Genomic DNA, 25,204 nt, shown 5'->3' on the forward strand with positions numbered 1-25,204 from the left:
TGCTGACCTTCCCCTGTCCCCTCCCCATTCTTGTGTTTGTCTTTGATTTTGACATTCCTTCGCTGTTTTGCTCCTCTCGATCTGCTCCACACCCTCATCATACATCCCATCAGCTGCTTTCTGATGCTCTGTAATTTCTCTGCTACCGGAGGGTCTCAGGGAAGCTTCTCTGCCAGGCCCCGACTGCTGTGCTGCTGGTAACACGTGTCTTACAGTACTTACAAAGGGGGCTTGAGAATAAAGTGGCAGAGAAGTCATTAGCCATAAATTAGCTCTAACTCTAGGTAGCCAGTCCGTACGTTGTGTTGGTAACGTGTGAAAGAATCCGTAGCAGACATTTGCGAGGGCCCAGCATGTTTCTGATCCATGCTGGATGCTACAGTACCTCCTGGGTCTCATCACTGTGTCCCCACCTAGAAGCCTGGTTAGTCTGCTGGGAGCCACATGCTCAGCGGGGAGTACAAGAGGCAGAGCACAAACATGCACATGCCTACACCCTGCAATTCTGCTGTAAAGGATGATGGCTCCTCGGGGCAGCTCAGATTACGGAGAATTAAATGAGGTTTTGATGAAAGTTTAAATTTGTGGATGTCGTTCTCAAAACACAGGTGAGTTGGAAAGCCCGTCCTCTACGGTCCTGCAGAGGTACACAGAGAATAGACCCAGCTGGCCAAGCGGTAAGAGTCAAGTGACCCCTTCTCCCCTCCCACAGCTGCTCTATCCTGCTTTTACCCTTGGTGGTGGTGGTAGATGGAAAGTGTTGCCATTTAATTCATCTGTTAGTGTTACTCTTTTAACCTATCAATAGCAAACAAGAGGATTGTTTAATCAACTAGTTGTGCCAGAGGCCTAGGTTTGTGTGAAAAGTTACCAGCATGTGTAGCTAGAAGTCTTGGTAATGGGGTGAAGAGCCAAATATAGTAGAACCCATCTTGGTTTATTCTTCAGTTAATGCAGCACAAAGCAGTTGCACCCATTTTGTTTAAATCCCAATAGTTTAAGGTTTTCAAGCATGGGATGAGAAGCCACGGGTAGGGATGTTGAAAGGGTGAGCGCAACAGCTAATGAATGGAGACACTGGCACCTCGGTTACTTTCTCGCCCTAATCTTCTGTGATACCGAAAATAAAACAGTATATATTTCAACAAGGCACATGTTTTAATTTTACAAGTCTGTGTCTTTTTATTGAAGTATAAGTTACATACAATATTATATAAATTTCGTGTGTACAACACATGATTCAACATCTGTGCACTTCAGGAACTGATAACAGAATAAGCGTAGTGACCATTTGTTGCCCAAGTTAATGCAGTGTTATCAGCTGGATTCCCCGTGCTACGTTTCCTTGACTTATTTCATAAGTGGACTTTGGTGTCTGCCTCTTGGTGCCCTTCACCCATTTTACTTCCCCATCCTCTCCTCTAGCAACCACTAGTCTGTTCTCTGTGTCTATGAGTCTGGGCTTTGTTTTGTTGGTTGGTTTTAGCTTCCACAAATAAGTGAAATCCTGCAGTATTTACCTTTCTCTGTCTGGCTTACCTTATGTGGCATAATACCGTCAAGGCCTGTCCATGTTGTTGCAAATGGTAATTTTCACTCTTTTTGGTGGCTGGATAGTGTGTGTGTGTGTGTGTGTGTGTGTGAGAGAGAGAGAGAGAGAGATACACCTTCTTTATCCATTCATCTATCAACAGGTTGTTTCCAAATCTTGGCTATTGTGAAGAAGGCCGCAGTGAACATGAGTATGCGTGTATCTTATCAAATTAGTGTTTCTGTGTGTTTTGATATACACCCAGAAGTGGAATTGCTGGATCGCATGGTAATTCTATTCTTAATTTTTTGAGGGACTTTCACAATGTTTCCCACAGTGGCTCCACCAACTTCATTCCCACCAACAGTGCATGAGGGTGCCTTTTTCTCCACATCCTCACCAACACTTCTTATTTCTTGTCTTTTTGATAATAACCATTTTGGCAGGTGTGAGGCGATATCTCACTGCCGTTCTGATTTGCATTCCCCTGATGATTACTGATGTGGAGCAGCTTCCGAGTGCTTATCGGCCATCTGTATGTCTTCTTTGGAAAAATATCTATTCAGGTCCTCTGCCCATTTTTTAAATCAGATTTTGTTGTGTTTTGTTTTTGAGTTATATGAGTTCCCTATATATTTCGGATATTAACCCCTATGGGATATATAATTGGTAAATATCTTCTCCCATTCGGTAGGTTGCCTTTTAATTGTGTTGATGGTTTCCTTGACTATGTAGAAGCTTTTGTTTTGTTTTGTTTAGAGGCTTTTTACATTTGGTATACTCTCATTTGTTTATTTTTGGTTTTGTTGTCCTTGCCTTTGGAGTCAGACCCAAAACCACATCACTAACATTATTGTCAAGGAGCTTACCAGCTATATTTTCTTCAAGGAGTTTTATGGCTTTAGGTCTCACATTCAAATCTAATCCATTTTGAGTTAATTTTTGTGTATTGTGTAAGATAGTGGTTCAGTTCTGTTCTTTTGAATGTGGCTGCCCAGTTTCTCAACACCAACGATGATACTCGCCTTTCTGCGTTGTATCCTCTTGCCTCCTTTGTCATAAGCTAATTGACCATGTATGCATGGGTTTATTTCCATTCTGTTCTATTAATCTGTGTGTCTGTTTTTATGGCAATATCATATAGTTTTGATTACTCTAGCTTTGTACTATAGTTTGAAATCAGGGAGTGTGATACCTGTAACTTTGTTCTTTTTCCCCAAGATTGTTTTGGCTATTTGGAGTCTTTTGTGGTTCCATACAGTTATTAAAATGATTTGTTCTAGTTTGTGAAAAATGCCATTGGAATTTTGATAAGGATTGCATTGAATCTGTAAATTATGTTGGATAGTATGGACATTTTAACAATAATAATTCTTCCAATCTATGAGTGTGAAATATCTTAACATTTATTTATTTCATTTTCAGTTTTTTTCATCAACATTGTATAGTTTAGTTTATAGTCTTTCCCCTTTTGGTTAAGTTTACTTTTAGGTATCTTTTGATGGAATTATGAGATTTTTTTTCTTGATTTCTCTTTCTCATAGCTTGTTACTAGTGTATGGAAATGCAACAGATTTTTGTATTTTAATTTTGTTACTGTAACTTTATTGAATTCATTTATTACTTTTAACAGTTTTGGGTGGAATTTTTAGGGTTTTCTCTATATGATATTGTACCATCTGTTAAACAGTGACAGTTTTACTTCTTTCTTACCAAATTGGGTACCATTGATTTCTTCTTTATGTCTTGTCTGATTGCTGTGGTTAGGACTTCTAATACTATGTTGAATGAAAGTGGGGAGAGTTGGCATCCAAGTCTTGTTTCTGGTCTTAAAAGCTGTGGGCTTGTCATATATAGCCTTTATTATGTTGAGGTATATTTCCTTTATGCCCATTTTCTTGAGTTTTTATCATAAATGGATGTTGAATTTTGTCAAATGCTTTTTCTGCATCTGTTGAGGTCATCATATGATTTTTATCTTTCGCTTCATTAATGTTACATTATTTGATGTTGAACCATCCTTGCATCCCTGAAATAAATCTTATTTAATGTTGGCATATGATCTTTTTAATGGATTGTTGAATTCAGTTTGTTAATACTTGATTGTAGATTTTTGCCTCTTTATTCATCAGGAATATTGGCCTATAACTTTTTGTTTTTATGGTGTCTTTGGCTTTAGTTTCAGGGTTGCTGGCCTCATAAAATGAGTTTGTAAGCACTTCTTTCTCCTCAACTCTTTGGAAGGATTTGAGAAGGATAGGTATTAAATCTTCTTTGAATGTTTTGTCAAGTTCACCAGTGAAGCCATCCAGCCCTGGACTTTTGCTTGTTGGGAGGTTATAAGTAGGTGTTTTAACAATATACACATATTTTATTTTACATTTGAGATATTTTTCAATATAGTCTTTTTGTTTACATGAGGTACCAGGATCATATTTGTTTCATAAATATGAGCCAAATCTCAAGGTATTTTGTTTCGGATGATTTGCAATTGGATGCCATAACATTAATATAAAAATTGAGATAAGCAGTGTTTCATGTCCAGTGAATACTTCTATCTTTGAACCTTAATTACCACAGTGGATATTGTTCAGCTATACTCAGGGAAGTCTATGTTTAGATTTTCTAATTCTCTGGAGGTCTTCCTAGAAGTCCTATAGCCTTATCCTTTGCTCTTCTCATTTGTACTTAGATACACCAACTTTGAGGTCCTCTTTCATATGTGTGTGCTAGCTCATCACAGATTTAAAGCACTGCCTATGAAGGGCCCAAGCTATGTACCTCTCTTCATAGCTCCAGAGGCTGCCTTAGTGTTTTCCAGAGGAGGCGTGGTCTAAATGTTTGTTAGTGAGGAGAATGATACGCATTTCCTGTTAACAAGTACGAGAGAACTTGGGTGTACATCGTCTGGCAGAGGACAGAATTTGGAATGACTCTGGCTGATGCTGTCACCTGTCAAGAACTTTGGTAACTGAGTGTATCAGAGAAGGCTTTTAATGTGTTCTCATGTAGATGCTACAGCATGCGCCCCAAGAAATGTGTGATAGGGAACCTCCCGTCAGCCGACAACACCTGTCCTCCTTCCTTGCCTGCAGAAATGGTTTTATACACAGGGACACAGCGTCACTCCAGTCCTGCTGCTGCCTATTGACAACGCCTGGCCTGTCCCTTGGCATGAAGGTATACTGGGGAAGTTCTTAACCTCTCTGGGCCTCACTTCCTCATATTGAAGAAGTAGGGGTTGAACTGTTATGACCTTGAAAGTTTTTTCTCTCCAGTTGTCCCTTGGAACTAAGAGTCTAGGAAATAAATATTATAGGTAGAATGTAGTTCTTCCTCCTTCAGTCTCTTCCTCCCTCCTTTCCCTCTTTTTTGTCCACCCCCACCACCTCTTCTTTTTAATTTGTTGAATGCAAATTAAAATTTCATTTGCAAAATTGCTTATGAAGAGAAACTGTTAGGAAATAAATGCTTCCTAACTGTCCCAGTTCAGAGGGGAAGTGGCTGAAAGCCAGTGGTTAGGAGGCATTCTCAGGAAGTCGTCCAGAGGTGCTGTGGCGTGGGAGGCTGGCAGGAGGCTGGGACCCATTATCTGCTGCCCCCTTTCTTTTTTTCTTTTTATTTATTTATTTCTTTTTAAATAATAAATTTATTTTTTATTGGTGTTCAGTTTGCCAACATACAGAATAACACCCAGTGCTCATCCCGTCAAGTGCCCCCCTCAGTGCCCATCACCCATTCACCCCCACCCGCCCTCCTCCCCTTCCACCACCCCTAGTTCGTTTCCCAGTTAGGAGTCTTTATGTTCTGTCTCCCGTTTTGATATTTCCTGCCCCCCCCCTTTTTTTTAAATTTTTTTTAAATTTATGATAGTCACACACAGAGAGAGAGGCAGAGACACAGACAGAGGGAGAAGCAGGCTCCATGCACCGGGAGCCTGACGTGGGATTCGATCCCGGGTCTCCAGGATCACGCCCTGGGCCAAAGGCAGGCGCTAAACCGCTGCACCACCCAGGGATCCCCCCAGCCCCCTTGCTGAAGCAGTGAAGCACCGTGAAGCCAGTGGTGTAACCTGAGACTACATTTTGTATGAAATTCCCGTGGGTAATATTGTGGTAGCACCAGTAATGTTGTGTGATGTAAAGCATTTAACCATAGTCATTAAAGATTAAATTTTTCCCCCTTTACTAAATAATGTATACCCAAGAGGTTTATGTTTCTAAAATTAAGTATGGAAACATTAGTGTAAATTCTCACAGTTACTATTCCTGTCTTAATTCCCTGATTCTCTTTGCTAATTCATAATCTATATAGTAACTGTATTTCTTTTTGTTGCTCTTCTCAGGCCTTTTTACAGTTTTCCTGGGTTATATGATCAAATGCTGAGTAATTTTCATTGGGAGTACAAAGGTTACAGAATTTTTCCCAGCCTCTTTGCAGTCTACTGGCTGCTGTGAGCTCTACCCAGATGTTCTGTCGAGCAATGTGACGTGACCTGTCTCCTGTCTCTTTCCTGGGGAAGGGCCATATGAAAAGGAGTGGAGGATCTGATGGACATAAAGGTCTTGGCTAATAGAAGAAAGCCTCATGTATTACCCCTTCCTGGGGCATTTGCATTTTAACAAGGCTCATTATCCCAAGTATCCCAAGTGCTCTTGGGAAGTATTTATAGTGAAAAAAATAAAATAAGCTAAGCAGCAGTAATTACTTAGTCCAAAATAATCTCTAGTGGAGGAATTTTGGGCAACTAGTAAAACTCTCTCAGGACATCTGATAAATCACTTTCTATGCGTAATTGCCTTCTTTTTAATTAAATTGGCCTTGTTTGATCTGTAGGTCTTTGAGATTTTATCCATAAATTTCCGATATCCACAGTAAAGAAACTCAAAAGAGCCCTAAAACTCTCAGTGCTGAAAGCAAGGGATTTTGAAGACAGGTAGACTCAACTTACATTTTTGGTTCTATTATTTGTTATGTAACTTCTCTAAACCTCTGTACTTTCATCCTAAATATCTACATATTATGAGAATCAAATAAGCCAATGTCTATAAAATGCCTGACACTGTCGTTGGCGTAGAGTAGACCCAGTAAATATCATTTCTCTGTGCCAGTGAGAGTGTACTGTATAATTGTAGTCATTTTAGAAGTCCGCTTGGCAGAACCATGGTTTTATTTCTATCATGCCCAGAAGGAAAACAAAAGAACTTACAATTTCAGACCTTGAATTGTTGAGTAGACTTATCAGTGTGGCAATTTTTCCTTTGGGGCACTCCCTCCCCTTCTCCCGGGGGTCTGTCCATCAGGATGCATTAATTCCCTGCCCGAGGAGAGACGTGTGGTCCAAGCAGAGTTAACTGAGAGTCTTCCCTAAGAGTTGGTAGAGGGTCTGTCTGTCTTCTCTGTCTTCCTTCTGGGTTGTGAGTAGAAAGGATATAAACATAAGATTGCTAGTTGGGAGGGAGCCAGTGGGAGTCTTCCTGAGAATGAAACCAGCATAGAAGAAGGGAGGCCAGAGAAGAAGAGAGAAAAGAGTCAGTCTTGATGATAGTATTTGAGCCTCTGAGTTATCTTCTTCATTACAAGAAGCATTAAATCCTCCTCTTTTTCTTGGCTTAAACTCGCTTGAGTTAAATTGTTGTCACCTGCAACCAAAAGGCTTCAGATACTATTATGGAGGATACTCAGTATCTGTAAAAGTGGGCCCATTCTGAAACAAATATTTATAAATCTGGCAAGGAAGTAAAAACTCAAAAAAAAAAAAAAAAGAAGAAGAAGAAGTAAAAGTTGATCTTTTCTGAACCTTCATGTTCCATTTTAATGGCAATGAAATTTAGCTTTAAGTGATAGCTGTCCACTTCAACTAATATTTTGAGCCCCATACATTTGGAAATCTCTGAACCATGTGTTCTGGAAGGTGCAATGCTGATACACAGTCCCTGTTGTTGAAGGATTTCTTTTTAATTTGCATGACTTTTTAAAAAGAGGTGTATTGGGGGGCACCTGGGTGGTTCGGTCAGTTAAGCATCTGACCGGCATCAGGCTCCCTGCTCAGTGGGGAGTCTGCTTCTCCCTCTCCCTTTGCCTGTTCCCTCTCTCTGTCTCTCTCTCTCTCTCTCCTGCTCTTTCTCAAATAAATAAAAAGTCCTTAAAAAGAAAAAATAAATAAATAAAAAGAGGTGTGTTGGACCCCAGTGTTTATTATGCCCTGAATGGAAAAAGCCAAGATAAAAGGCCTTGGTGTTCGCAGACGAGCAGGGCCACACCCCTTCCACACCAGGGAGGTTCCATGGCTGTGTGTGCCAAGTCCAGTCAGAACGAGTCCATTAGAGCTGCAACTAGAAGTCGCCTCAATCACCCGTCACAGGCAGTGGTTATAGCTTGATGCAAGCAAAAACACTGTTTCTACAACAAACATTTTAGAAAATTAAGTTTCCTACAACAAACATTTATAATGCCAAAGGTACAAGTTAGCAGAACTTGGAACCCGTAAAACCAACCTTCCCATTGTATAGTCAACTTCGTTGCCCTTAGCAAGTAGTCATAGACAGAAACTGAGCTGCATGATGAAAATATAAAGAACAAGAATGGTTTTAACTTAAAGTCTGTGGAAACTTGGCTATGAAGGATGTTAATTTTACTAAAGGCTGAGTCAAAGATATTTGAAGTTTGTAATTTTCTGTTTCCGCATACTGTCCCCAAAACTTGTGAGTTTATTCAGGGACGTTTGTAAGCCTAAGACATATATTCAGAAAAATGGTAGTGCCTGAGACAAAGTGACATGACAACAGGGTGCCTGGAGTAGATGGAGAGGAGATTTCCCGAGAGCTGGAGCTCCCCTGGTTGGTGACACAGATGGGAGAGGGAAGAAAGAATTCCATGGAAAAGGGTGACCCACTTTTCACGTGTTCCCGCAGCCCCCCCCCCGCCTTCGTCTTGTGGTTAGACTGTTGGTATTGGCATTTGCCACGTAAATTACTGCAAGTTTCAATTTGAGGTCTCACATCTGACTGTTAGAACAAAAATAAAATTCACACTTTCTAAGCATTTAAAATATCCAGCTAAAGTTAGCTGTGAAGCTCAGCTTTTTCAGAGTTTTGATTGATGTTTATGATAGCTAATAAAGTGGCAAGCAGATGATCTGTTAATCTAAGACCTTCTATCTAGATCTGTAGCAGTTGGACCTTATTTAAAATTCTGACAAGTGGGAGTGTGTCCTGAGGAGGGAGGCCAGGATGGTGAGGAACCTGGAAACCACATCCTAAGAGAGACCATGGCTGCTGAGCCAGAAGGAAAGAAGGCTGATGAATTAGTGGTCCTGAAATATTTGGGGGACCTTTATTTATTTATTTTTAAAATTTTATTTATTTATTTCAGAGAGAGTGTGTGAATGAGAATGAAAACGAGAGCGCTAGGGGCAGTGGGAGAGGGAGAAGCAGGCTCCCCGCTCAGCAGGGAACATGATGAGGGGCTGGATCCTGCAACCCTGGGATCACGAGCCCAGCTGAAGGCAGACGCTTAGCCAATTGAGCTACCCAGGCGCCCCTGAAGGACCTCTAATGTGGAAAGAAAAGAATTATTCTGTATGGTTCCAGCAGGCCAGAATTAGGACAATGGGTGTCTGTTTTTACATATTTTCTTTTGGTGGTTTTAGATATATAAAACCCAGTAATACTTTAATTAGGTCTGTAATAACTCTTGTTTAAAATAATGGAAATACTGAAATGGAGTCCTAAAACACAGAGAAATTATCATAGTCAAATTTCCCATTAATAGTTTTTTAAAAAGATGTATATATTTGAGAGAGAGAGAGAGAACACAAGAGAAAGGGGCAGAGGGAGAGAATCTCAAGCAGACTCCGGGCTGAGCAGGGAGTCTGATGAAGGACTCAGTCTCATGGCCCTGAGATCATGACCTGAGCCAAAATCAAGAGTCGGATGCTTAACTGACTACACCACCTAGGCACCTCTGCATTAATAATTCTTCATTTTGATCCACTCTAAATGGAAGACCAGAGTTTTTATGAAAAAAATGTATGCCTCTTTATTATTTTTTATCTTATAATAACTATTAAATGATCATTTTAAACTAATTTCTTTAGGATCAACTGACTTGCTTTAAAATAGAAATGTAGGGGCACCTGGGCGGCTCAGTCAGATAAGCATCGGGCTCTTGATTTTGGCTCAGGTCATGATCTCAAGGTTGATACTCTCAAATGAATGAATGAATGGATAAATAAATATTTAAAACCGAAATGTAATATACAACTTTGGGTTCTTACCTAGATATGTTGTTGTATGACATAAGCACAACATTAAATGTTGGTTGTTGAATTCAGTAGTAACAGTGGGAAGTTGGCATCAATAAATCCTAGAGTCATCAAGCTAAGGTGCACTGCCTTTTGTTTTTATAAATGAAATTTTTATGAAAACATTTTATCCAAATTTAGATTTTACATTAAATATGGGTATAGTAAATTTAAGATAACAATACATTGTGATGCCCTTGTGTGCCACTACTGTGTACTGTACACTGTACTTAATTTTCTATGTAAAATAAGATTTACAGATTTGTAGGGTTTATAGAACTTAAAGATGTGTACATAAAACTATATGAAATTTGAATATTAAATTCAAAGGCATAATAAGTTGTTTTATAGGGAGGCAAGTTCATGAAATATGCAGTTTTTCTAAAAAAAAAAATCAGCTTTACAGCTGCTTCTAACTTTGTACCATTTGCTCTTAATCGTCCATATCTTAGTCCTCTGTAAATACCACACTGTGGGGGGAAGGATTAGAAACCCATCATGTCAGTTAGGGTCCCATCAAGCAAATAGGAACTACACCAGGTTTTTTAACAGAGAGAATTTAATGTAGGGAAATGATGCAGGGATTTTGGAGGAATAAAGAATGAAAAGCCAATACTGAGGAAAAACATAGGTAGTGACTTTCAAGCTGGGATCACTTGGGGGAAGGACCCCAGGGGGCTGAAACTCAGGCTTTGGAGAAGGGGCTGCTGCCTCCCAGCAGGTACCCCAGAGCACAGCCAGGCCCTGGGGGGCTAGGATGCCAGCCTCCAAGGAGGGGACCCTGGCCCTCTTCTCTCTGAGGGAAGGCAGTGAGGTGCATTCCAGGAGCAAGGAAATAAATGAAAACTGGAACCAATTGGAACTAGTGGCCGCTGTCAGGGGGTCGAGCTCTAGCTAGGGCAACCCTATGGGAGCAATGAGCAAACAGCAAAGGGCAGGTTCCTTTCCCCCTCATACAGCTGTCCAATGTCCCTTTGGAGCTTCTTCTTGGAAGAACCACATATAAAAGCTGTGGAAGGTACAGGTTGTAGACTGCACAACCTGGAGGGTACTATCATACGCATCAGAGACCTCCCTGGCAAAGGAGAAACACATTTGCTGAGTCCCAGCTCCAGGATCATAAAGCTGAATGAAGGTCCAGAGCTGAGGGCCAGTAGGTTAGTAACTGGCTCACAGTAATTGGCTGTGTTTTAAACTTGTCTTTTATTTTCATCCTTCCAAGATAAACTTCTAGTTTGTCAATTTGTGGCCCTTATTTCTTTGGGGATAAAAATAATAATAATTGTATTAAAATAATGGGGGTATAAAATATCACAAGTATTTATAAACTAGGTAGAAATGTGAATATTTCAAAAGAAACGCAGTTTAGAAATAGGTAGTAGTGGGCACTGAGGTGGGCACTTGATGGGATGAGCACTGGGTGTTATTCTGTATGTAGGCAAATTGAACACCAATAAAAAATAAATTTATTATTAAAAAAAAAAGAAATAGGTAGTAGTAATCAAACTCATTGTTAAGATGTTTCTAAGGAAACCCATCACCCAGCCCAATGTAGCAAGCTTAGAACAAAATTTTTTGAAACTAAAAAAAAAAAATTGAAACTAATTCATAAAGTTTATGAAATTTGTTAAAAATAATTTATCTTTTTAAAGTTTGTGTTCTGCAATCTTACCAGTCTTACTTATAGTATATTTTTGGTGAATATTTTCTCTTTTCCAGTTTTATCAAGATATAATTGACATAATTTTGGCGAATATGTCTTTACACCAATCCTCTCATTCCAAATTAATGATATTCACAGTGAATGCATGACAGAGGGACAGGTTAGTGGATTAGGTGGGGGGGTACAGCTGCAGCCAGGCAGAGATTGGCGTTTGGAATGATAAGCGGTGCTCTCATGGCTTTGGAAATTAAAGGGAACCAAAGGCTCTGATGCCAGGAGGCCAAGGCAGGGTGTGGAATGTTCTGAAAAGTCTGAGGAATTTTTAAAAGGATCTTGGATCAGTCAGAACAGAAATAGAAAAAGAGCAGTCAAAAGGGTCAAGACAGTGAGGTTAGATGCCAGGAAGTCACATACATCAAGGCAAATTTATTCTTTTTTTTTTTTTTTTTTTTTTTTTTTATTAAAAGGGAGAGCTTATAGGCTCCCACATACAAACAACAAGGCACCTCGATTGACCTTGAGGCTGACGGGTATTGTCAGTCCTCCACCCCTTCCAGCGGCGTCTGTGTTCTCACCCTCTCAGCTTCACTCCAGCAGCTCTTTGGAGCATTTTGAGAAGAATGGGTCTCTCTTTTCTAATCCCCACATATAGAATCTGAAGGAAGGTACGGGTTATCAACTGCACAGTTATAAAAGTTGTACATTGTAAAATATTTTGAAGCAGTAGAAATGAAGTGTCTTGAGGAAGGGGCACTTGAACGCATTCACATGGGCACAACACATGTCCTATGGAGTGTGGGATGTGCGACCAGCGGTTGACTGCAGGGGAGAAGTGAAGTGGGGGCTCTTATCAGAAAGGGCGGGTGGTAGGGAGAAAAGGATTTGGGCCAATCATAAAGTGGACGTGGCCTGGAGCCCTGTGGGGTGGCCCGCAGTGGAGCCGTCACTGATCCTGGAGGAACCATGGTCTTCTAGTTCTTGACAAGGAGAACCACCGTGCATCCCCTTTCATTCTAAACATTGGGAAGCTCAGAATCCAGCTTGTAGCTCTGATGATCTGCACCTGTGTGGTCTATGCTTCCCTCTGTTCTTGCTGTTATAATTAATGTCTTCCCTTGGTGCCGATTTTTACTTTTTTACTTATCGTGTACTTCGTACTACATATATTTCTTGCCACTAATTATCTCACATCTCCTGAGATGGGATGAGGAACCGACGAATGATAGAAAGAAGCATGCGGCTGAAGGAATGGAGTGGCCCTCCTAGGAAAACAAGAGCAAAGATCGTGACAATCACTACACATGCATCCTGCACGTCCTAAAGTAGATATGTCCCTGGAAAGTTGCATAGAAACTAGACTCATGTGATTGTTTTTATCATTTACGATTTACAGAAAATCGCTGTTTCAATGCCTCACATTCAGTGTGGTGCCTCTAGAAACCCAAAACCATCGGAACCTCATTGTTTCAGCTGCTGTCTTCATGCGTCTGCTGAAAGGCCTGTTGCGAGATGAACTAGCAGTAGCTCTTCTTTGTTCAGTTGCAAAAGCAAGTAAATTCGAGCTCTAAAGAACAATGCACACATTTCTTGTTTGCGTCACTCCAACACTGTTTTAAGAAACATATTGTGTACGGTGAGTAGGGTACTCATTCTGCATTTGCTTACAGAGGTGTACAGCAAGGAGGTCATCAACAGATAGCCTTGAGACCTCATATGTTACGGGAGGGTCTTGATATCTCCTCCACTTACAACCAAAACAGTGAAGTAGCTAATTGTGTTGAATACTTACTATAAGGGGGGTGCTGCACTGTTTTGTATTATTATCTTACTTAATTTTCACAACAGCCGTAAGGTACAGAACTTCTGTTATCCTTGGTTTGCAGGTAAAGAAAATGAACCTCAGAAGGGTTAGGCAGATTTTACAGGGATACAGAGCTAGTAAACGGAGGAGCTAGGATTCTAGTCCTGGGGTTCTGACCCTATAGAGTAATAGGAAGCATTTTAAACATTATCTGGTTGGAAGTCTCATTTTAGTGCTGAAGACATATGATGTCTTCAGCATCATAGAAATATATTTCCCGCTGCAGGTAGGGAGCAGCATCGTGGTTTGAAGGCAAAGTGTGGTTTGAGTCCCGGTTTGCTGTATTTAGTTGCATGGGCTTGGGCAAGTCTGTTGGCTTTTCTGATCCTTGGTTTTCTCATTGGTAAAATAGTGATAATAATAGTAAGCTTTTCACTTAAATGAAATCCAGGCACGTAACAGGCACTTAATATTAGGCAGGTTTACTATTATTGAAAGGACCTACAAATATGATTATTATGAGTAAGTAAAGTAAGAGTGGGTGCTGCGGAAACACGGGCAGAGAGCGCCTCAGGGCTCCATGAGCAGGACCCTGGGTCTTCGGAGACGCTGGTGACGGGGAATGTGGCTCCTCAGCCTCCCGGGTGCTGTGTGAGAAGAGGCCCCAGCAGCCATACGGAGGATAGCTTCTGGCTTATTCTTCAGAGAAAAATGCCGGGCAAGCCCCGGGCACCTCTGATCTCCCTCCTCTGTGTCTTTGGTGCCTGCTGTCCCCAGGGCGCCAGGCTGCCCCCCGGGGGACTGGGATAGGAAGCCCAGTGTGGCCCTAACGGTGCCCTGGCCCCGGGACACACAGGCGGCTTCCTGCCCACTCTGGAGACTCCTTGCTGGGAGCAGGGGTCGGGGCTGGGGAAGCAGACTTCGGCTGACGGGGTGAGTCGGGTCCCCCGTGGAGCCTCCCGCACCTGCTCAACAAGCGGAAATGCCAGGGCCAGCTCCTGCTGTGGGAATCCCGTATTCAGAGAAGGTTCGTAAACGGTAGGTAGCGCCAAAAGGAACTTCAGGATTGTTTCATTTTCGTCGGAGTGCTTTTCTGGAAGCCTCTGGTAAATCGATAGTCACAGGTCATTGAGAAAAGAAAAGTAAATCCTAAATCACGTACTTCGGTCATTCTTCCTGAAGCTAAAGCAACACGTGTGTGGGCTCCCCACGCCTCGGTCTGCTTTATTTTTATTTATTTTATTTTATTTTTTATATAAATTTATTTTATATTGGTGTTCAATTTGCCAACATATAGAATAACCCCCAGTGCTCATCCCATCAAGTGCCCCCCTCAGTGCCCGTCACCCGGTCACCCCCACCCCCCCGCCCACCTCCCCTTCCACCACCCCTAGTTCGTTTCCCAGAGTTAGGAGTCTCTCATGTTCTGTCTCCCTCTCTGATATTTCCCACTCATTTTCTCTCCTTTCCCCTTTATTCCCCTTCAATGTTTTTTATATTCCCCAAATGAATGAGACCCTATAATACCTCGGTCTGTTTTAAATGAGTAATGAGACTGTGTCTCACGAGGACGAGCTGCCAGTGCAGGTGAGGAAGTGAGGGCGGCCAGGGCTAGGGGGTGGGGGGCATCACCTCTTGGCGCCTCTCCCTCTTGAGGGACTTATGCGTCCCCCTTGGAGCCTCTCAATGGTCTGAAGCTACAGCAGAGTAGGATGACTGGCCCCTTTCTCGGCTGGAGAAGCTGGTTCCAGGGCTAGGAACTCAGTGCTCACAAATACACTCTGTTGCTTTATTCATTTTTATCACATGCCCTGCAGAATGGCAAGAATGACCTTAAATTGTGTTTTCTCTTGGTTTTATTTATTTTGTTTTATTAAAAAAGTTTTGTTTTTTTTAAGTAGGCTCCACGCTGGTCATGGAGCCCAACGTGGGGCTTGAACTCACAACCCTGAGTTTAGGACCTGAGCTGGGACGAGGAGTCGGACGTTTAGCTGACTGAGCCACTCCGCTACCCCCTCTGATTTTATTTTATTTTATTTTATTTTATTTTATTTTATTTTATTTTATTTATTTTATTTTATTTATTTATTTATTTATTTATTTATTTATTTATTTATTTATTTATTTATTATTTTAATGATGAATCGTCTTCCAAGTTTTCTTTAGCAGAACAGATTCTCTGTTTGACCTGCTATTGCTGCTTTTAGAATACCTGATAGGTACGGTCCGTGGACTGGTCAGTACTCACAAGCAAAAATCACTGACCAAATAGCTTTGTGTGTACCCGGATTGTCACTGGCCAGACTTTAAAAATTAGCTTTTTGAAGCCATCAGAGAAAACAGTGTCAGTTTAATGTATTTTATGAGTTGGCTAGTTGAGTAGTTAGTTGGAAAGATTTTGTAGTATAAGATGTGTTCTCCAGTCTCACCCAAAAATAGTTTGGTTTAGGCAACTGAGTTAAAAGGAGCTATGCTTTGAATAATTTTTAAAAATACGACTTATCTCATTCCATGATATTGAAGTATTTACGATGCTCTTGCTCACCTTGTAGTTATGGTTGTATTTTGTCTCACTGAGCTTAATGACTGGTGATTTACCTTGAACCTAAAACAAAATGAAGTAAAATTTTTGGTTAGTGGCGGATCTGATGCTCTCCTATAAAATAACAGGGACATTGTTTCACTCAGGCTTGTATTTTTTAAACGTCATCAGGAATGTGAATATCTCATTTTCTTGAACGTGATACCTCATGGGTTTGAATAAGGAATTCCTGGGCGACAAGACTAAATAATTGGTGTCGCAATAAATGATGCGAACTACTTGGTCTTCCCCGGTGGAGCCTTCGTGGCCTCTCGCCCGAGCCCATCACCAGCCACATCGTCCTCCTCCCGCTGCTAACAGTCACTGTATCCGAGGCCACGTTCTGCGGTTACCTGAGCACGCCGGTCGTCTCACCACCTCCACTGGGCACGTCATTTCTACCCTGGCCCCCTGAGAAGCACTTAGAAGGTCCAGCTCAAGTGTCACTGCCTCCAGGAGACTTTGATACCTTCCCCTTGTTAGAACTGACCACTCTTTACCTCCCTTCTAGGTGTTCACCACCCTTTATTTCTCTCTTAACACGTGTTTCGACCTCGGCTACGTCGCAAGGGTCCCAATGGCAGGGCCCACGTTGGGTTCATTTCTGTGTTTGTAGCAGCGATGCGATCCCACACAAGGGAGCTCACCAAACGTGTAAGGAAGGGGACATGGAAGGAAGGAAGAAGGAGAGCTGGGGGATGGAGGGACAGGGTTATACTTCAGTAATCCGTCTCCATGATTTAGTATAAAAATCTTCATCTGAGAGCGAAACTTGCTGAATTTGGTTTTCCTAGTCAGCCAACCACTCAGCCATGCTGCTTCCCTCATGGAGGCTCCGGCTTCCCCGGGCTGTGGGGCCCGAGCGCTGCGGTGTGTGTGCCTGGGGCCGGTGTCCTGGATGAACCCATCCCCCTGAATCTGGGGGAGAGTCCGGATTTCCATCCCTTCTGCTGTGTGACCTCAGTGTGTGTGACCCCTTGCGTCTCGTTGTTCTTACTTGTCATCTGGGCAGAACAACGCTTATTTCACCTCAACAGGAATGTTTGAGAACCAGATGCAATAATAATGCTTCCGAGAGCACGTTGAGAAGTGTGGGGTGTCAGCTAACCGAGTGGAAGGAAGTATCCCCGTGACCGCCATCGGCGACCGGCCCATGGGGATTTTCTCGGCCGGGACCTTTAGATCACGGTGCGTCCTTATTGCCTGTGCAAGAGGGAACGTGGACCTACAGTTAGTTTAATTCAGCGGATTAGAGTGACGGCAGCGTTTGTGCTGCTGGCCTACCTGCTGCCTACCTGCTGGCCTACCTGCTGGCCCCACCTTCGGTCAGGAAAGGGGCCTTTGCTCTGCTTGAATCAACCCGGGGCCTGGAACGTCAGCCCAGGCCCGCGAGCACACGCGTTGGTCGAACAAGTGAAAGTTAATCCCAGCTAGTTGTGCTTTTAAGTTTTATGTAAAACCCTCTCTCTCTCTTCAAAGATTTTATTTATTTGTTTGTTTGTTTGAGAGAGGAGGGGGAAGGGCACAGGGGCAGGAGAGTGAGCATCTCCAGCAGACTCGTGCAGAGCCCGGCCCGGCGTGCGGCTCGGCTCCTGGGAGCCTGAGATCCTGACCTGAGCCGCAACCAAGGCTTGGACACTCAACCGACTGAGCTTCCCAGGTGGCCCCCTTTTATGTAAAGTTCTCTTAAATATTAAGATGATAAAAAAAAAATCACATGAACATGGTTTTACGATTTAAAGCGACGCTCATTTTCTAGCCCCCTTATTTTTCTGTCAGACAAGATCATGATGCCTTTGACATGGTTGAAACTACCATTTATTTGCTCCCTGTCATAAGAACAATTTTCTAGGCATAACCATGCTCCTGTTGATACTCTTTTGTCCCAGGGCTTGTGTTTGAAACCTCTGCTGCTTTTATTACAACTTGAACGGCATTTCCCGGGCATTTTCGCACAAAATGATGTGGAGGGGCCCTTGAGCAAACAGTCAAGGATATTGAGAACTCCTCACGTTCCAGCCTGAGCAAATATAAGAATCAAAATTCAGGGAGAAAAAAAAAAACAAACCGCATGCTCTCTATATAATAGAGAACATTTTAGGTTAGGGAAAGCGTACAAGCAATACAAGGCACAACGAGTGAGCAAAACAACCCGCAGTGAGCACAGCGCCCCTCGGAAACAGATTCCAACAGTGACAGTGACCGCTCGTCGGGCGGGGACCGGCTGCCACGTTAGTTTGCTCTTTTTGAACATTTATTCCATCATTGGAACAAATGATACATGTTTTGTACACCAAAGGGGAGAATCAAAATGATTTGGATTTCATTCATTATCAGAAACCACCCGTTGTCTGTTACACTGGAAATTATTTTTCAGATTTTTGTATCGAGCACGATACAGAATAGGATTCAGAAGGAAAGCCCCTGTGCCTGGAGCCTGCAGCCGCGAGAGACCGCAGGTAGACAGCAGAGAACAGAGAGGGGCGACGTGCCAACTGCAGGGTCCACCGGTGACCCCAGTAGGCCCCGGCATTGCCCCTCATCGTGGGGAGAAATTGTTCTTAGTACTTTTTAAAATTGGGGTGTCATTGTCATACAATAGAATTCACTCTTTTCGTGTGTGCGTATGGTTTGGGGAGTTTTGATCAACATGTAGGGTCACATAACCACCACCACAATCAAGACCGGGAAGTGTTCCCTTATCGCCCCAATCCCCGTGTGCGCCTTTGAGGCCAACCCCTGCCTTCGTGCCCAGTCCTTCGGTGCTGATAGTTTTGCCTTTTCCAGAATGTCATAAAGTAAACTCCTGTGTTATGCATCTACTGAGTGTGGCTTCTTTCACTTCGTATCAGGCACTTCGGCTTCATCTGTGTTGTTGACGTATCAGCACTCATTCCTCTGTATTGCCAAGTCCTGTTCTATTACGTGGTACATCACAGTCTGTTGATGCATTCGCCAGTTGAAGGATATTTCGGTTGTGTGGGGAAATTAGGAATAAAGCTACTAAAATTAAAAAAAAAAAAAGGAATAAAGCTACTACAAACATTTATGTATAGGTTTTTGTGTGGCCATATTATTTTATTTCGTTTGTTTTCAATTCTAGCTAGAAATGAGATCACTGGTTACATGTCAAGAATATGGCCAACTTCGGGATGAGCACTGGGTGTTATTCTATATGTTGGCGAATTGAACACCAATAAAAAATAAATTTATAAAAAAAAAAAGAATATGGCCAACTCTCATAAGAACAATTTTTATAAGAAGTTTTGAAACTGTTTTTACAAAAAATGACTGTACCATTTTTGCATTTCCACCAACAGGAAGGAGTTCTAATTGCTTTTCATCCTCACCAACACTTGATATTGTTAATCTTTTACATTTTAATTTTAGTGGGTGACAGTATCTCATGATAATTTTAATTTGCATTTCCTGGATGGCTAACGACATTGAGCATTTGTCACGTTTATTGGCCATCTGTATATCTTTTGTGAAGTAACTCTTCAATTCTTCTGACCATTTTTAATCTTCTTCTTTGTTCTTATACTAAATTGAAAGAGTTCTTTTTTTGTATTCTGGATACACATTCTTTAATGGCTACGTCTTGCAAATATTTTCTTCCACTCTGTGTGCCTTTCCCCCTTAATCATGTCTTAAGAGCAAAAGTTTTACATTTTGATGAAATTCACTTTATCCTTTTTTTTCTTTTTTTTTTTTGGTAGATTTTGTTTTTGGGGTCCTATTTAAGAATCTTTGCCTAGGGATCCCTGGGTGGCGCATCAGTTTAGCGCCTGCCTTTGGCCCAGGGCACGATCCTGGAGACCCGGGATCGAATCCCACGTCGGGCTCCCGGTGCATGGAGCCTGCTTCTCCCTCTGCCTATGTCTCTGCCTCTCTCTCTCTCTGTGTGTGTGTGACTATCATAAATAAATAAAAATTAAATAAATAAATAAATAATCTTTGCCTAATCGAAGGTCACTAAAAAATTCTATATTTTCTTCTAGACACTTTATACTTTTGGCTCTTATATTAGATCCGTGATCCGTTATGAGTTCATTTTATATATAATGTGAAATAAGGGTCATAGTTCTCTTTTGCATGTGCCTATACCATGGTCATAGCACCTTTTAGTTTTTTTAAACAATTTTATTTATTTATTTGAGAGAGAGTATGAGTGGGGGAGAGGGGCAGCGAGAGAGAGGGAGAAGCAGACTCTCGCTGAACAGGAGCCCAACATGGAGCTTGATCTCAGGACCCTGAGATCGTGACCTGAGCAGAAGGCAGACACTTAACCAACTGAGCCACCTGGGTGCCCTCTCGCATCATTTATTGAAAAGATTATTCTCTCTGTGTGTTGAATTATCTTTGGCACTTTTGTTAAAAATCAATTGGCCATATGTTTGTGAGTCTATTTCTGGATTTTCTGTTTTGTTTCATTGATGGTGATGCTGACACCCATACTTTCTCTATTTCTATAGCTTCATAATAAGTCTGAAATCAGGTACTAGAAGTCTTCCATCTTTGCTCTTTTAAAAAAATTGTTTTGGCTGTTCTAGTATCTTTTGCATTTTCCTAGTACATTTTTGTATACGTTTAAGAATTAACGTGTCAATTTCTATGAAAAATCCAGATGAGATTGTGATGGATATAGTTTTGCATCTGTCGGACAATTGAAGGAGGTTTGACATCTGAACACTATTGTATCTTTTGATCAATGAGTATAGTTTCTCTCTCCATTTATTTATGTCTTAATTCCCCTCAGGAAATCTTGTAGTTGTGTATACAGAATGTATAGGTGTTGCAGACAGTTTGCTGAATTGTCCCTACATGTTTTATATTTCATGCTATTAAAAATATTTAAAAATTTTTCATTTTCAATTTAGAGTTGTTTGGGCTAGTATATAGAAATGCAGCTACTTTTAAAAATATAGTCCTTGTATCCTGTGACCTTGCTAGGTATGTTTTTGTAGATTTTCTTTAGGATTTCTAGAGAGATGATCATATATATTGTAAATGAAGACAGTTTTACTCCTTTTTCAATCAAGAGGCTTTTTACTCAGTTGTTGTTGTTTTGTCTAATTGCAGTGACTAGGACTTGTAGTACAGTACTGAGTAGGAGTGGTGAGGGCAGATCTTAATATTGTTCCGGACCTCGGGGGAAAATCATTGCCTTTTACCAGTTAAGTATGACATTACTATAGGTTTTCTTTTTTTTTTTTTTAATTTATTTATTTTATTTTAATTTATGATAGGCACACAGTGAGAGAGAGAGAGAGAGGCAGAGACATAGGCAGAGGGAGAAGCAGGCTCCATGCACTGGGAGCCCGACGTGGGATTCGATCCCGGGTCTCCAGGATCGCGCCCTGGGCCAAAGGCAGGCGGCAAACCGCTGCGCCACCCAGGGATCCCTACTATAGGTTTTCATAGGAGCTCTTTTAAGCCTAAGACTGTTTCCATTTTTAGTTTGCTAAAAGTGCTTATCATCATGTTTATCATGAATATTAAATTTTGTCAAATTCTTTTTCTGAATATATTGAGGTGATTGTGTTTCTTTATTTAGTCTGTTAGTATGGTGAATTATACCGATATTCAAATTTACCTCAATCTTGCATTTCTGGAATAAATTCCTCTTGTTTATGATATATTATCTTTTTCATGCATCGCTCTATTTGATATGGCGGTATTTTCATAAGGGTTTTTGTTTTCGTGTTCTATTTGTGAGGGACATTGTTCTATAGTTTCCTTTTTTCAGTGTCTGTCTGGCTGAGGTATCATAGAATGAACTGGGGATTGTTCTCTTTTTCTTCTATTTTTCCAGAAGATTTTGTGAATTGGTAAAAATTTCTTCCTAAAATACTTGGTAGAATTTACCAACAGTGAAGCCATCCGTCAAAGATTTTTTTTTTTTCAAGATTTCATTTATTTACTTGAGAGAGAGAGAGAGAACAAGCGAGAGAGAGCACACAAGCAGGTAGGGGCAGCAGTAGAGGGACAAGCAGGGGAGCCCCCCCTCACCCCCCGAACTCAGGGCTCCACCCCAGGACCCTGAGGTCATGACCTGAGCTGAAGGCAGAAACTTAACTGACTGAGCCACCCAGGTACCCCAAAACATTTCTTTTTTTTTACTATAATTTCAATTTCTTTAATAGGGCTATTTAAGTTATCTGTTTCTTCCTGAATAGTTGTGTAGTTTGTTTCTTTTAAGGAACTTGCTCATTGTAGTTAGTTTGTTGCATCTGTTGGCATAAAATTGTTCATAATATTATTATCCTCTTAATGTTTATAAGTTAATGGTGATGTTCCCTTTCCCATTCCTGATATCAGTAATATATATCTTCTATTATTTGTTCTTGATCAGTTTGGATAGAGAATTATCAATCTTACTGATTTCTTTTTTTCAACCAGCCAGCTTTTGGTTTTATTTCTTTTTCACTACTGTGTATTTGTTTTCTATTCATTCTGCTATTGTTTTAATTATTTCCTTTTCTCTATTTACTTTGGGGTTCATTTGCTTCTCTTTTCCTATGTTTTTAATGTGGCAGCTTTGATGACTGATTTGAGACCAACCTTTCTTATTTTCTAATCTTAGCATAAAATGGTATAAATTTCCCTCTAAGTACAGCTTTAGCTGTATTCTACAGAATTGATATGTTTTAATTAATTTCTTTTTAATTTTCATTTAGTTCACAATATTTTCTTTTTTTAAGATTTTATTTATTCATGAGAGAGAGAGAGAGAGAGAGAGAGAGAGGCAGAGACACAGGCAGAGAGAGAAGCAGGCTCCACTGCAGGGAGCCTGACACAGGACTCGATCCCGGGTCTCCAGGATCATGCCCTGGACTGAAGACAGGTGTTAAAGCACTGAGCCACCCAGGGATTCCCCATTTAGGATTTTTATATCCTCTTGATGAATTGATTTCCTTAAGATTATAAAATGTTCCTCTTTATCTCAAGTAATTCTCTTTTTTTCCCCTGAAATCTGCTTTTGTTTGATATTGACTCTCAAGCTTCCTATTGATTAGCATTAGCATGATATATCACTTTCCATCCTTTTACCTTTAATCTTTCTGTATTTTGAAAGTAGATTTTTGGTAGACATCATAGTTGATTCTTGTTTTTTATCCAAATTAACAATCTTTAACATTTTATTGAAGTGTTTAGACTATTCTTTGTCCTATTCGATTAGCAATATGGGCGAGTTTAAATCCTCCACCTTGCTTTGTTCTTTTTCCTCCTCTTTTACTGCTTATTTTGTATTAAGAATGTAGAATTCCACCTATGTTTATTATTTGATTTATTAGTTATACCCTTTTTAATTTTTACTTTAGTGGTTGCTCTAGGGTTTTAAAATATACATTCTTAACTTATGATGGTGTGCCTTCAAATAATAGTATGCCACCTCACATTTTATATAAGAACCTTACAATAGCTATTTCCATTTTCTTGCCTAGTCTTGGTGCTGTTGCTGTCATGGGCTTTATATCTATGTATTTTATAAACTCCATTTAAAACAGGTGCCTTTTTTTTTTTTTTTTTTTTTTTTTTTTGAGAGAGAGAGAGAGAGCAAGGGGGGACAGGCACAGAGATAGGGAGAGAGAGAATCTCAAGCAGGCTGCACACCCAGCACAGAGCCCGTGACCCTGAGACTATGACCACCCAATCAGAAATCAAGAGTCACATGCTCAACTGACTGAGCCAGCCAGGTGCTCCCAAACAATGGTCTTTTAAAGAGAGTAAGAATGAGAGAAATTCTTTAATTTTTATCTACATATGCATAGTTTTTAGTTCTTTTTTGTTTTTTAGTACATCCATATTTCCATCTGGTATCTTTTTTTTTTTTTTTTCTGCTTGAAGTTTTTCTTTTTCTTCTAGTGCTGGTTGGCTGATGATTAACTCAGCATTTATATGTCTGAAAAAAATCTTTCATCCCCATTTTTGAAAGATAACGTGTCCAGATAAAGAATTCTATGTTGCCTTTTCTTTTTCTTTTAGTACTTTAAAGATGTTGTTAATCTTATCTTTTGGCTTGCATTGTTTCTGATGAGTAAGTCTGCTGTCGTTCTTGTCTTTGTTCTTCTGTGTATAATGCATCCTTTTTCTTTTGGCTGTTTTGATGGTTTTCTCTTAACATTGGTTTTAGCAGTTTGATCATGATGTTACTTGGTATGATTTTCTTCACATTTCTTAAACTTGGTATTTTTGAGCTTCTTGAATTTAGAGTTTAAGTTTTTATAGAATTTCAAACATTTTTGGTCACATTTCTTCATATGTATTTTTTCACGCTCCACTTCCTCTTTCCTTAAAACCCTTTCCTAATTAAATTGGGTCCCTGGTCCAATATTCCTGTGTTTTAACTCTCTCTGTAATATGTCTCTTATTTTCCTGCCTCTACCATAGTTCAGGTCCTTATTGTTTCTCTTTTTGTCTTCATAAACTTGTCCCTATTTTTACTCCTCTCCAACCCTTCTTCCGTATTCCACATGGCAATTAACAGTGAATTTTCTAAAATATGTTATGCTTAAAATTCTTCAATAATTGCCTGTTGCCTATAGAATGAACTTAGATTCCATAGCATGGTACGTAGTACATGGTACAGGCCCTTTATCTGTGCTTGCTCTCCAGCCTTCTTTCCTCCTGCGCTACCCCCACCTTACCCATGACACTTTCACCACTTTAGGCCAGTACCATGGAAGTACCTTCAGTTCCTTAAGTATTTGTTTAACAATCATTATTTCTCATCCTCCTAGACTGACTTTTGTGTGGTCAGAGATTAGATTTTATATCCATTCATTCATTCATTTATTCATTTTTTAGAGAGAAGCACAGGCGGGTGGGCAGGGCAAAGGCAGAGGAAAAGAGAGAGATTGAGTTTTGAGCAGGTTCCATGCTCAGTGCAGAACCTGATGAGGGCTCCATCTCACGACCCTGAGATCATCACCTGAGCCAAAATCAAGAGTTGGATACTTAACCAACTGAGCCACCCAGGTGCTCCAATTACATTTATTTTTAAATACTTAGCAATGGCACATAGTAGGCACTTAATAAAATGTTTGAGTAAATTAATGATTAGCTTATAGTAAGTATTGAGCTCATTCTTAAAATAAATTGAACTCTGGGGCACCTAGGTGGCTCAGCAGTTGAGTGTCTGCCTTCGGCTCAGAGCATGACCCCGGGGTCCTGGGATCGAATCCCACATCGGGCTCCCCACAGGGAGCCTGCTTCTCCCTCTGTGTCTTTGCCTCTCTCTCTCTCTCTCTGTGTCTCTCGTGAATAAATAAATAAAATTTAAAAGAAACATTGAACTCAGATCTAATCATAATACATGT

The 25,204-nt window shown here is 40.7% G+C and overlaps 1 protein-coding gene across 9 annotated transcripts in view; it reads left to right on the plus strand.

Moving 5' to 3' along the window:
• AKAP7 (A-kinase anchoring protein 7) overlaps positions 1–25,204 on the plus strand; it is a 127,359-nt gene that overhangs the window by 91,015 nt on the left and 11,140 nt on the right. For 3 of the 9 annotated variants that reach the window (XR_012034763.1, XM_072834000.1, XM_072833991.1), the window contains exon 8: positions 609–677. The exons of 4 other annotated variants lie outside the window; for them this stretch is intronic. Coding sequence is in view for 4 of the 5 variants with exons in the window: in XM_072834000.1 (XP_072690101.1) it covers positions 609–677 (69 nt within the window). In the remaining variant the exon portion in view is untranslated. Of the gene's footprint in view, positions 1–608; positions 678–12,892; positions 13,015–25,204 lie in introns of those variants that run through there. 2 more of the 9 variants (XM_072834007.1, XM_072834012.1) reach the window with 2 other exon arrangements.

Source organism: Canis lupus, chromosome 1, assembly GCF_048164855.1.
Source record: "Canis lupus baileyi chromosome 1, mCanLup2.hap1, whole genome shotgun sequence".
NCBI lineage: Eukaryota > Metazoa > Chordata > Mammalia > Carnivora > Canidae > Canis > Canis lupus.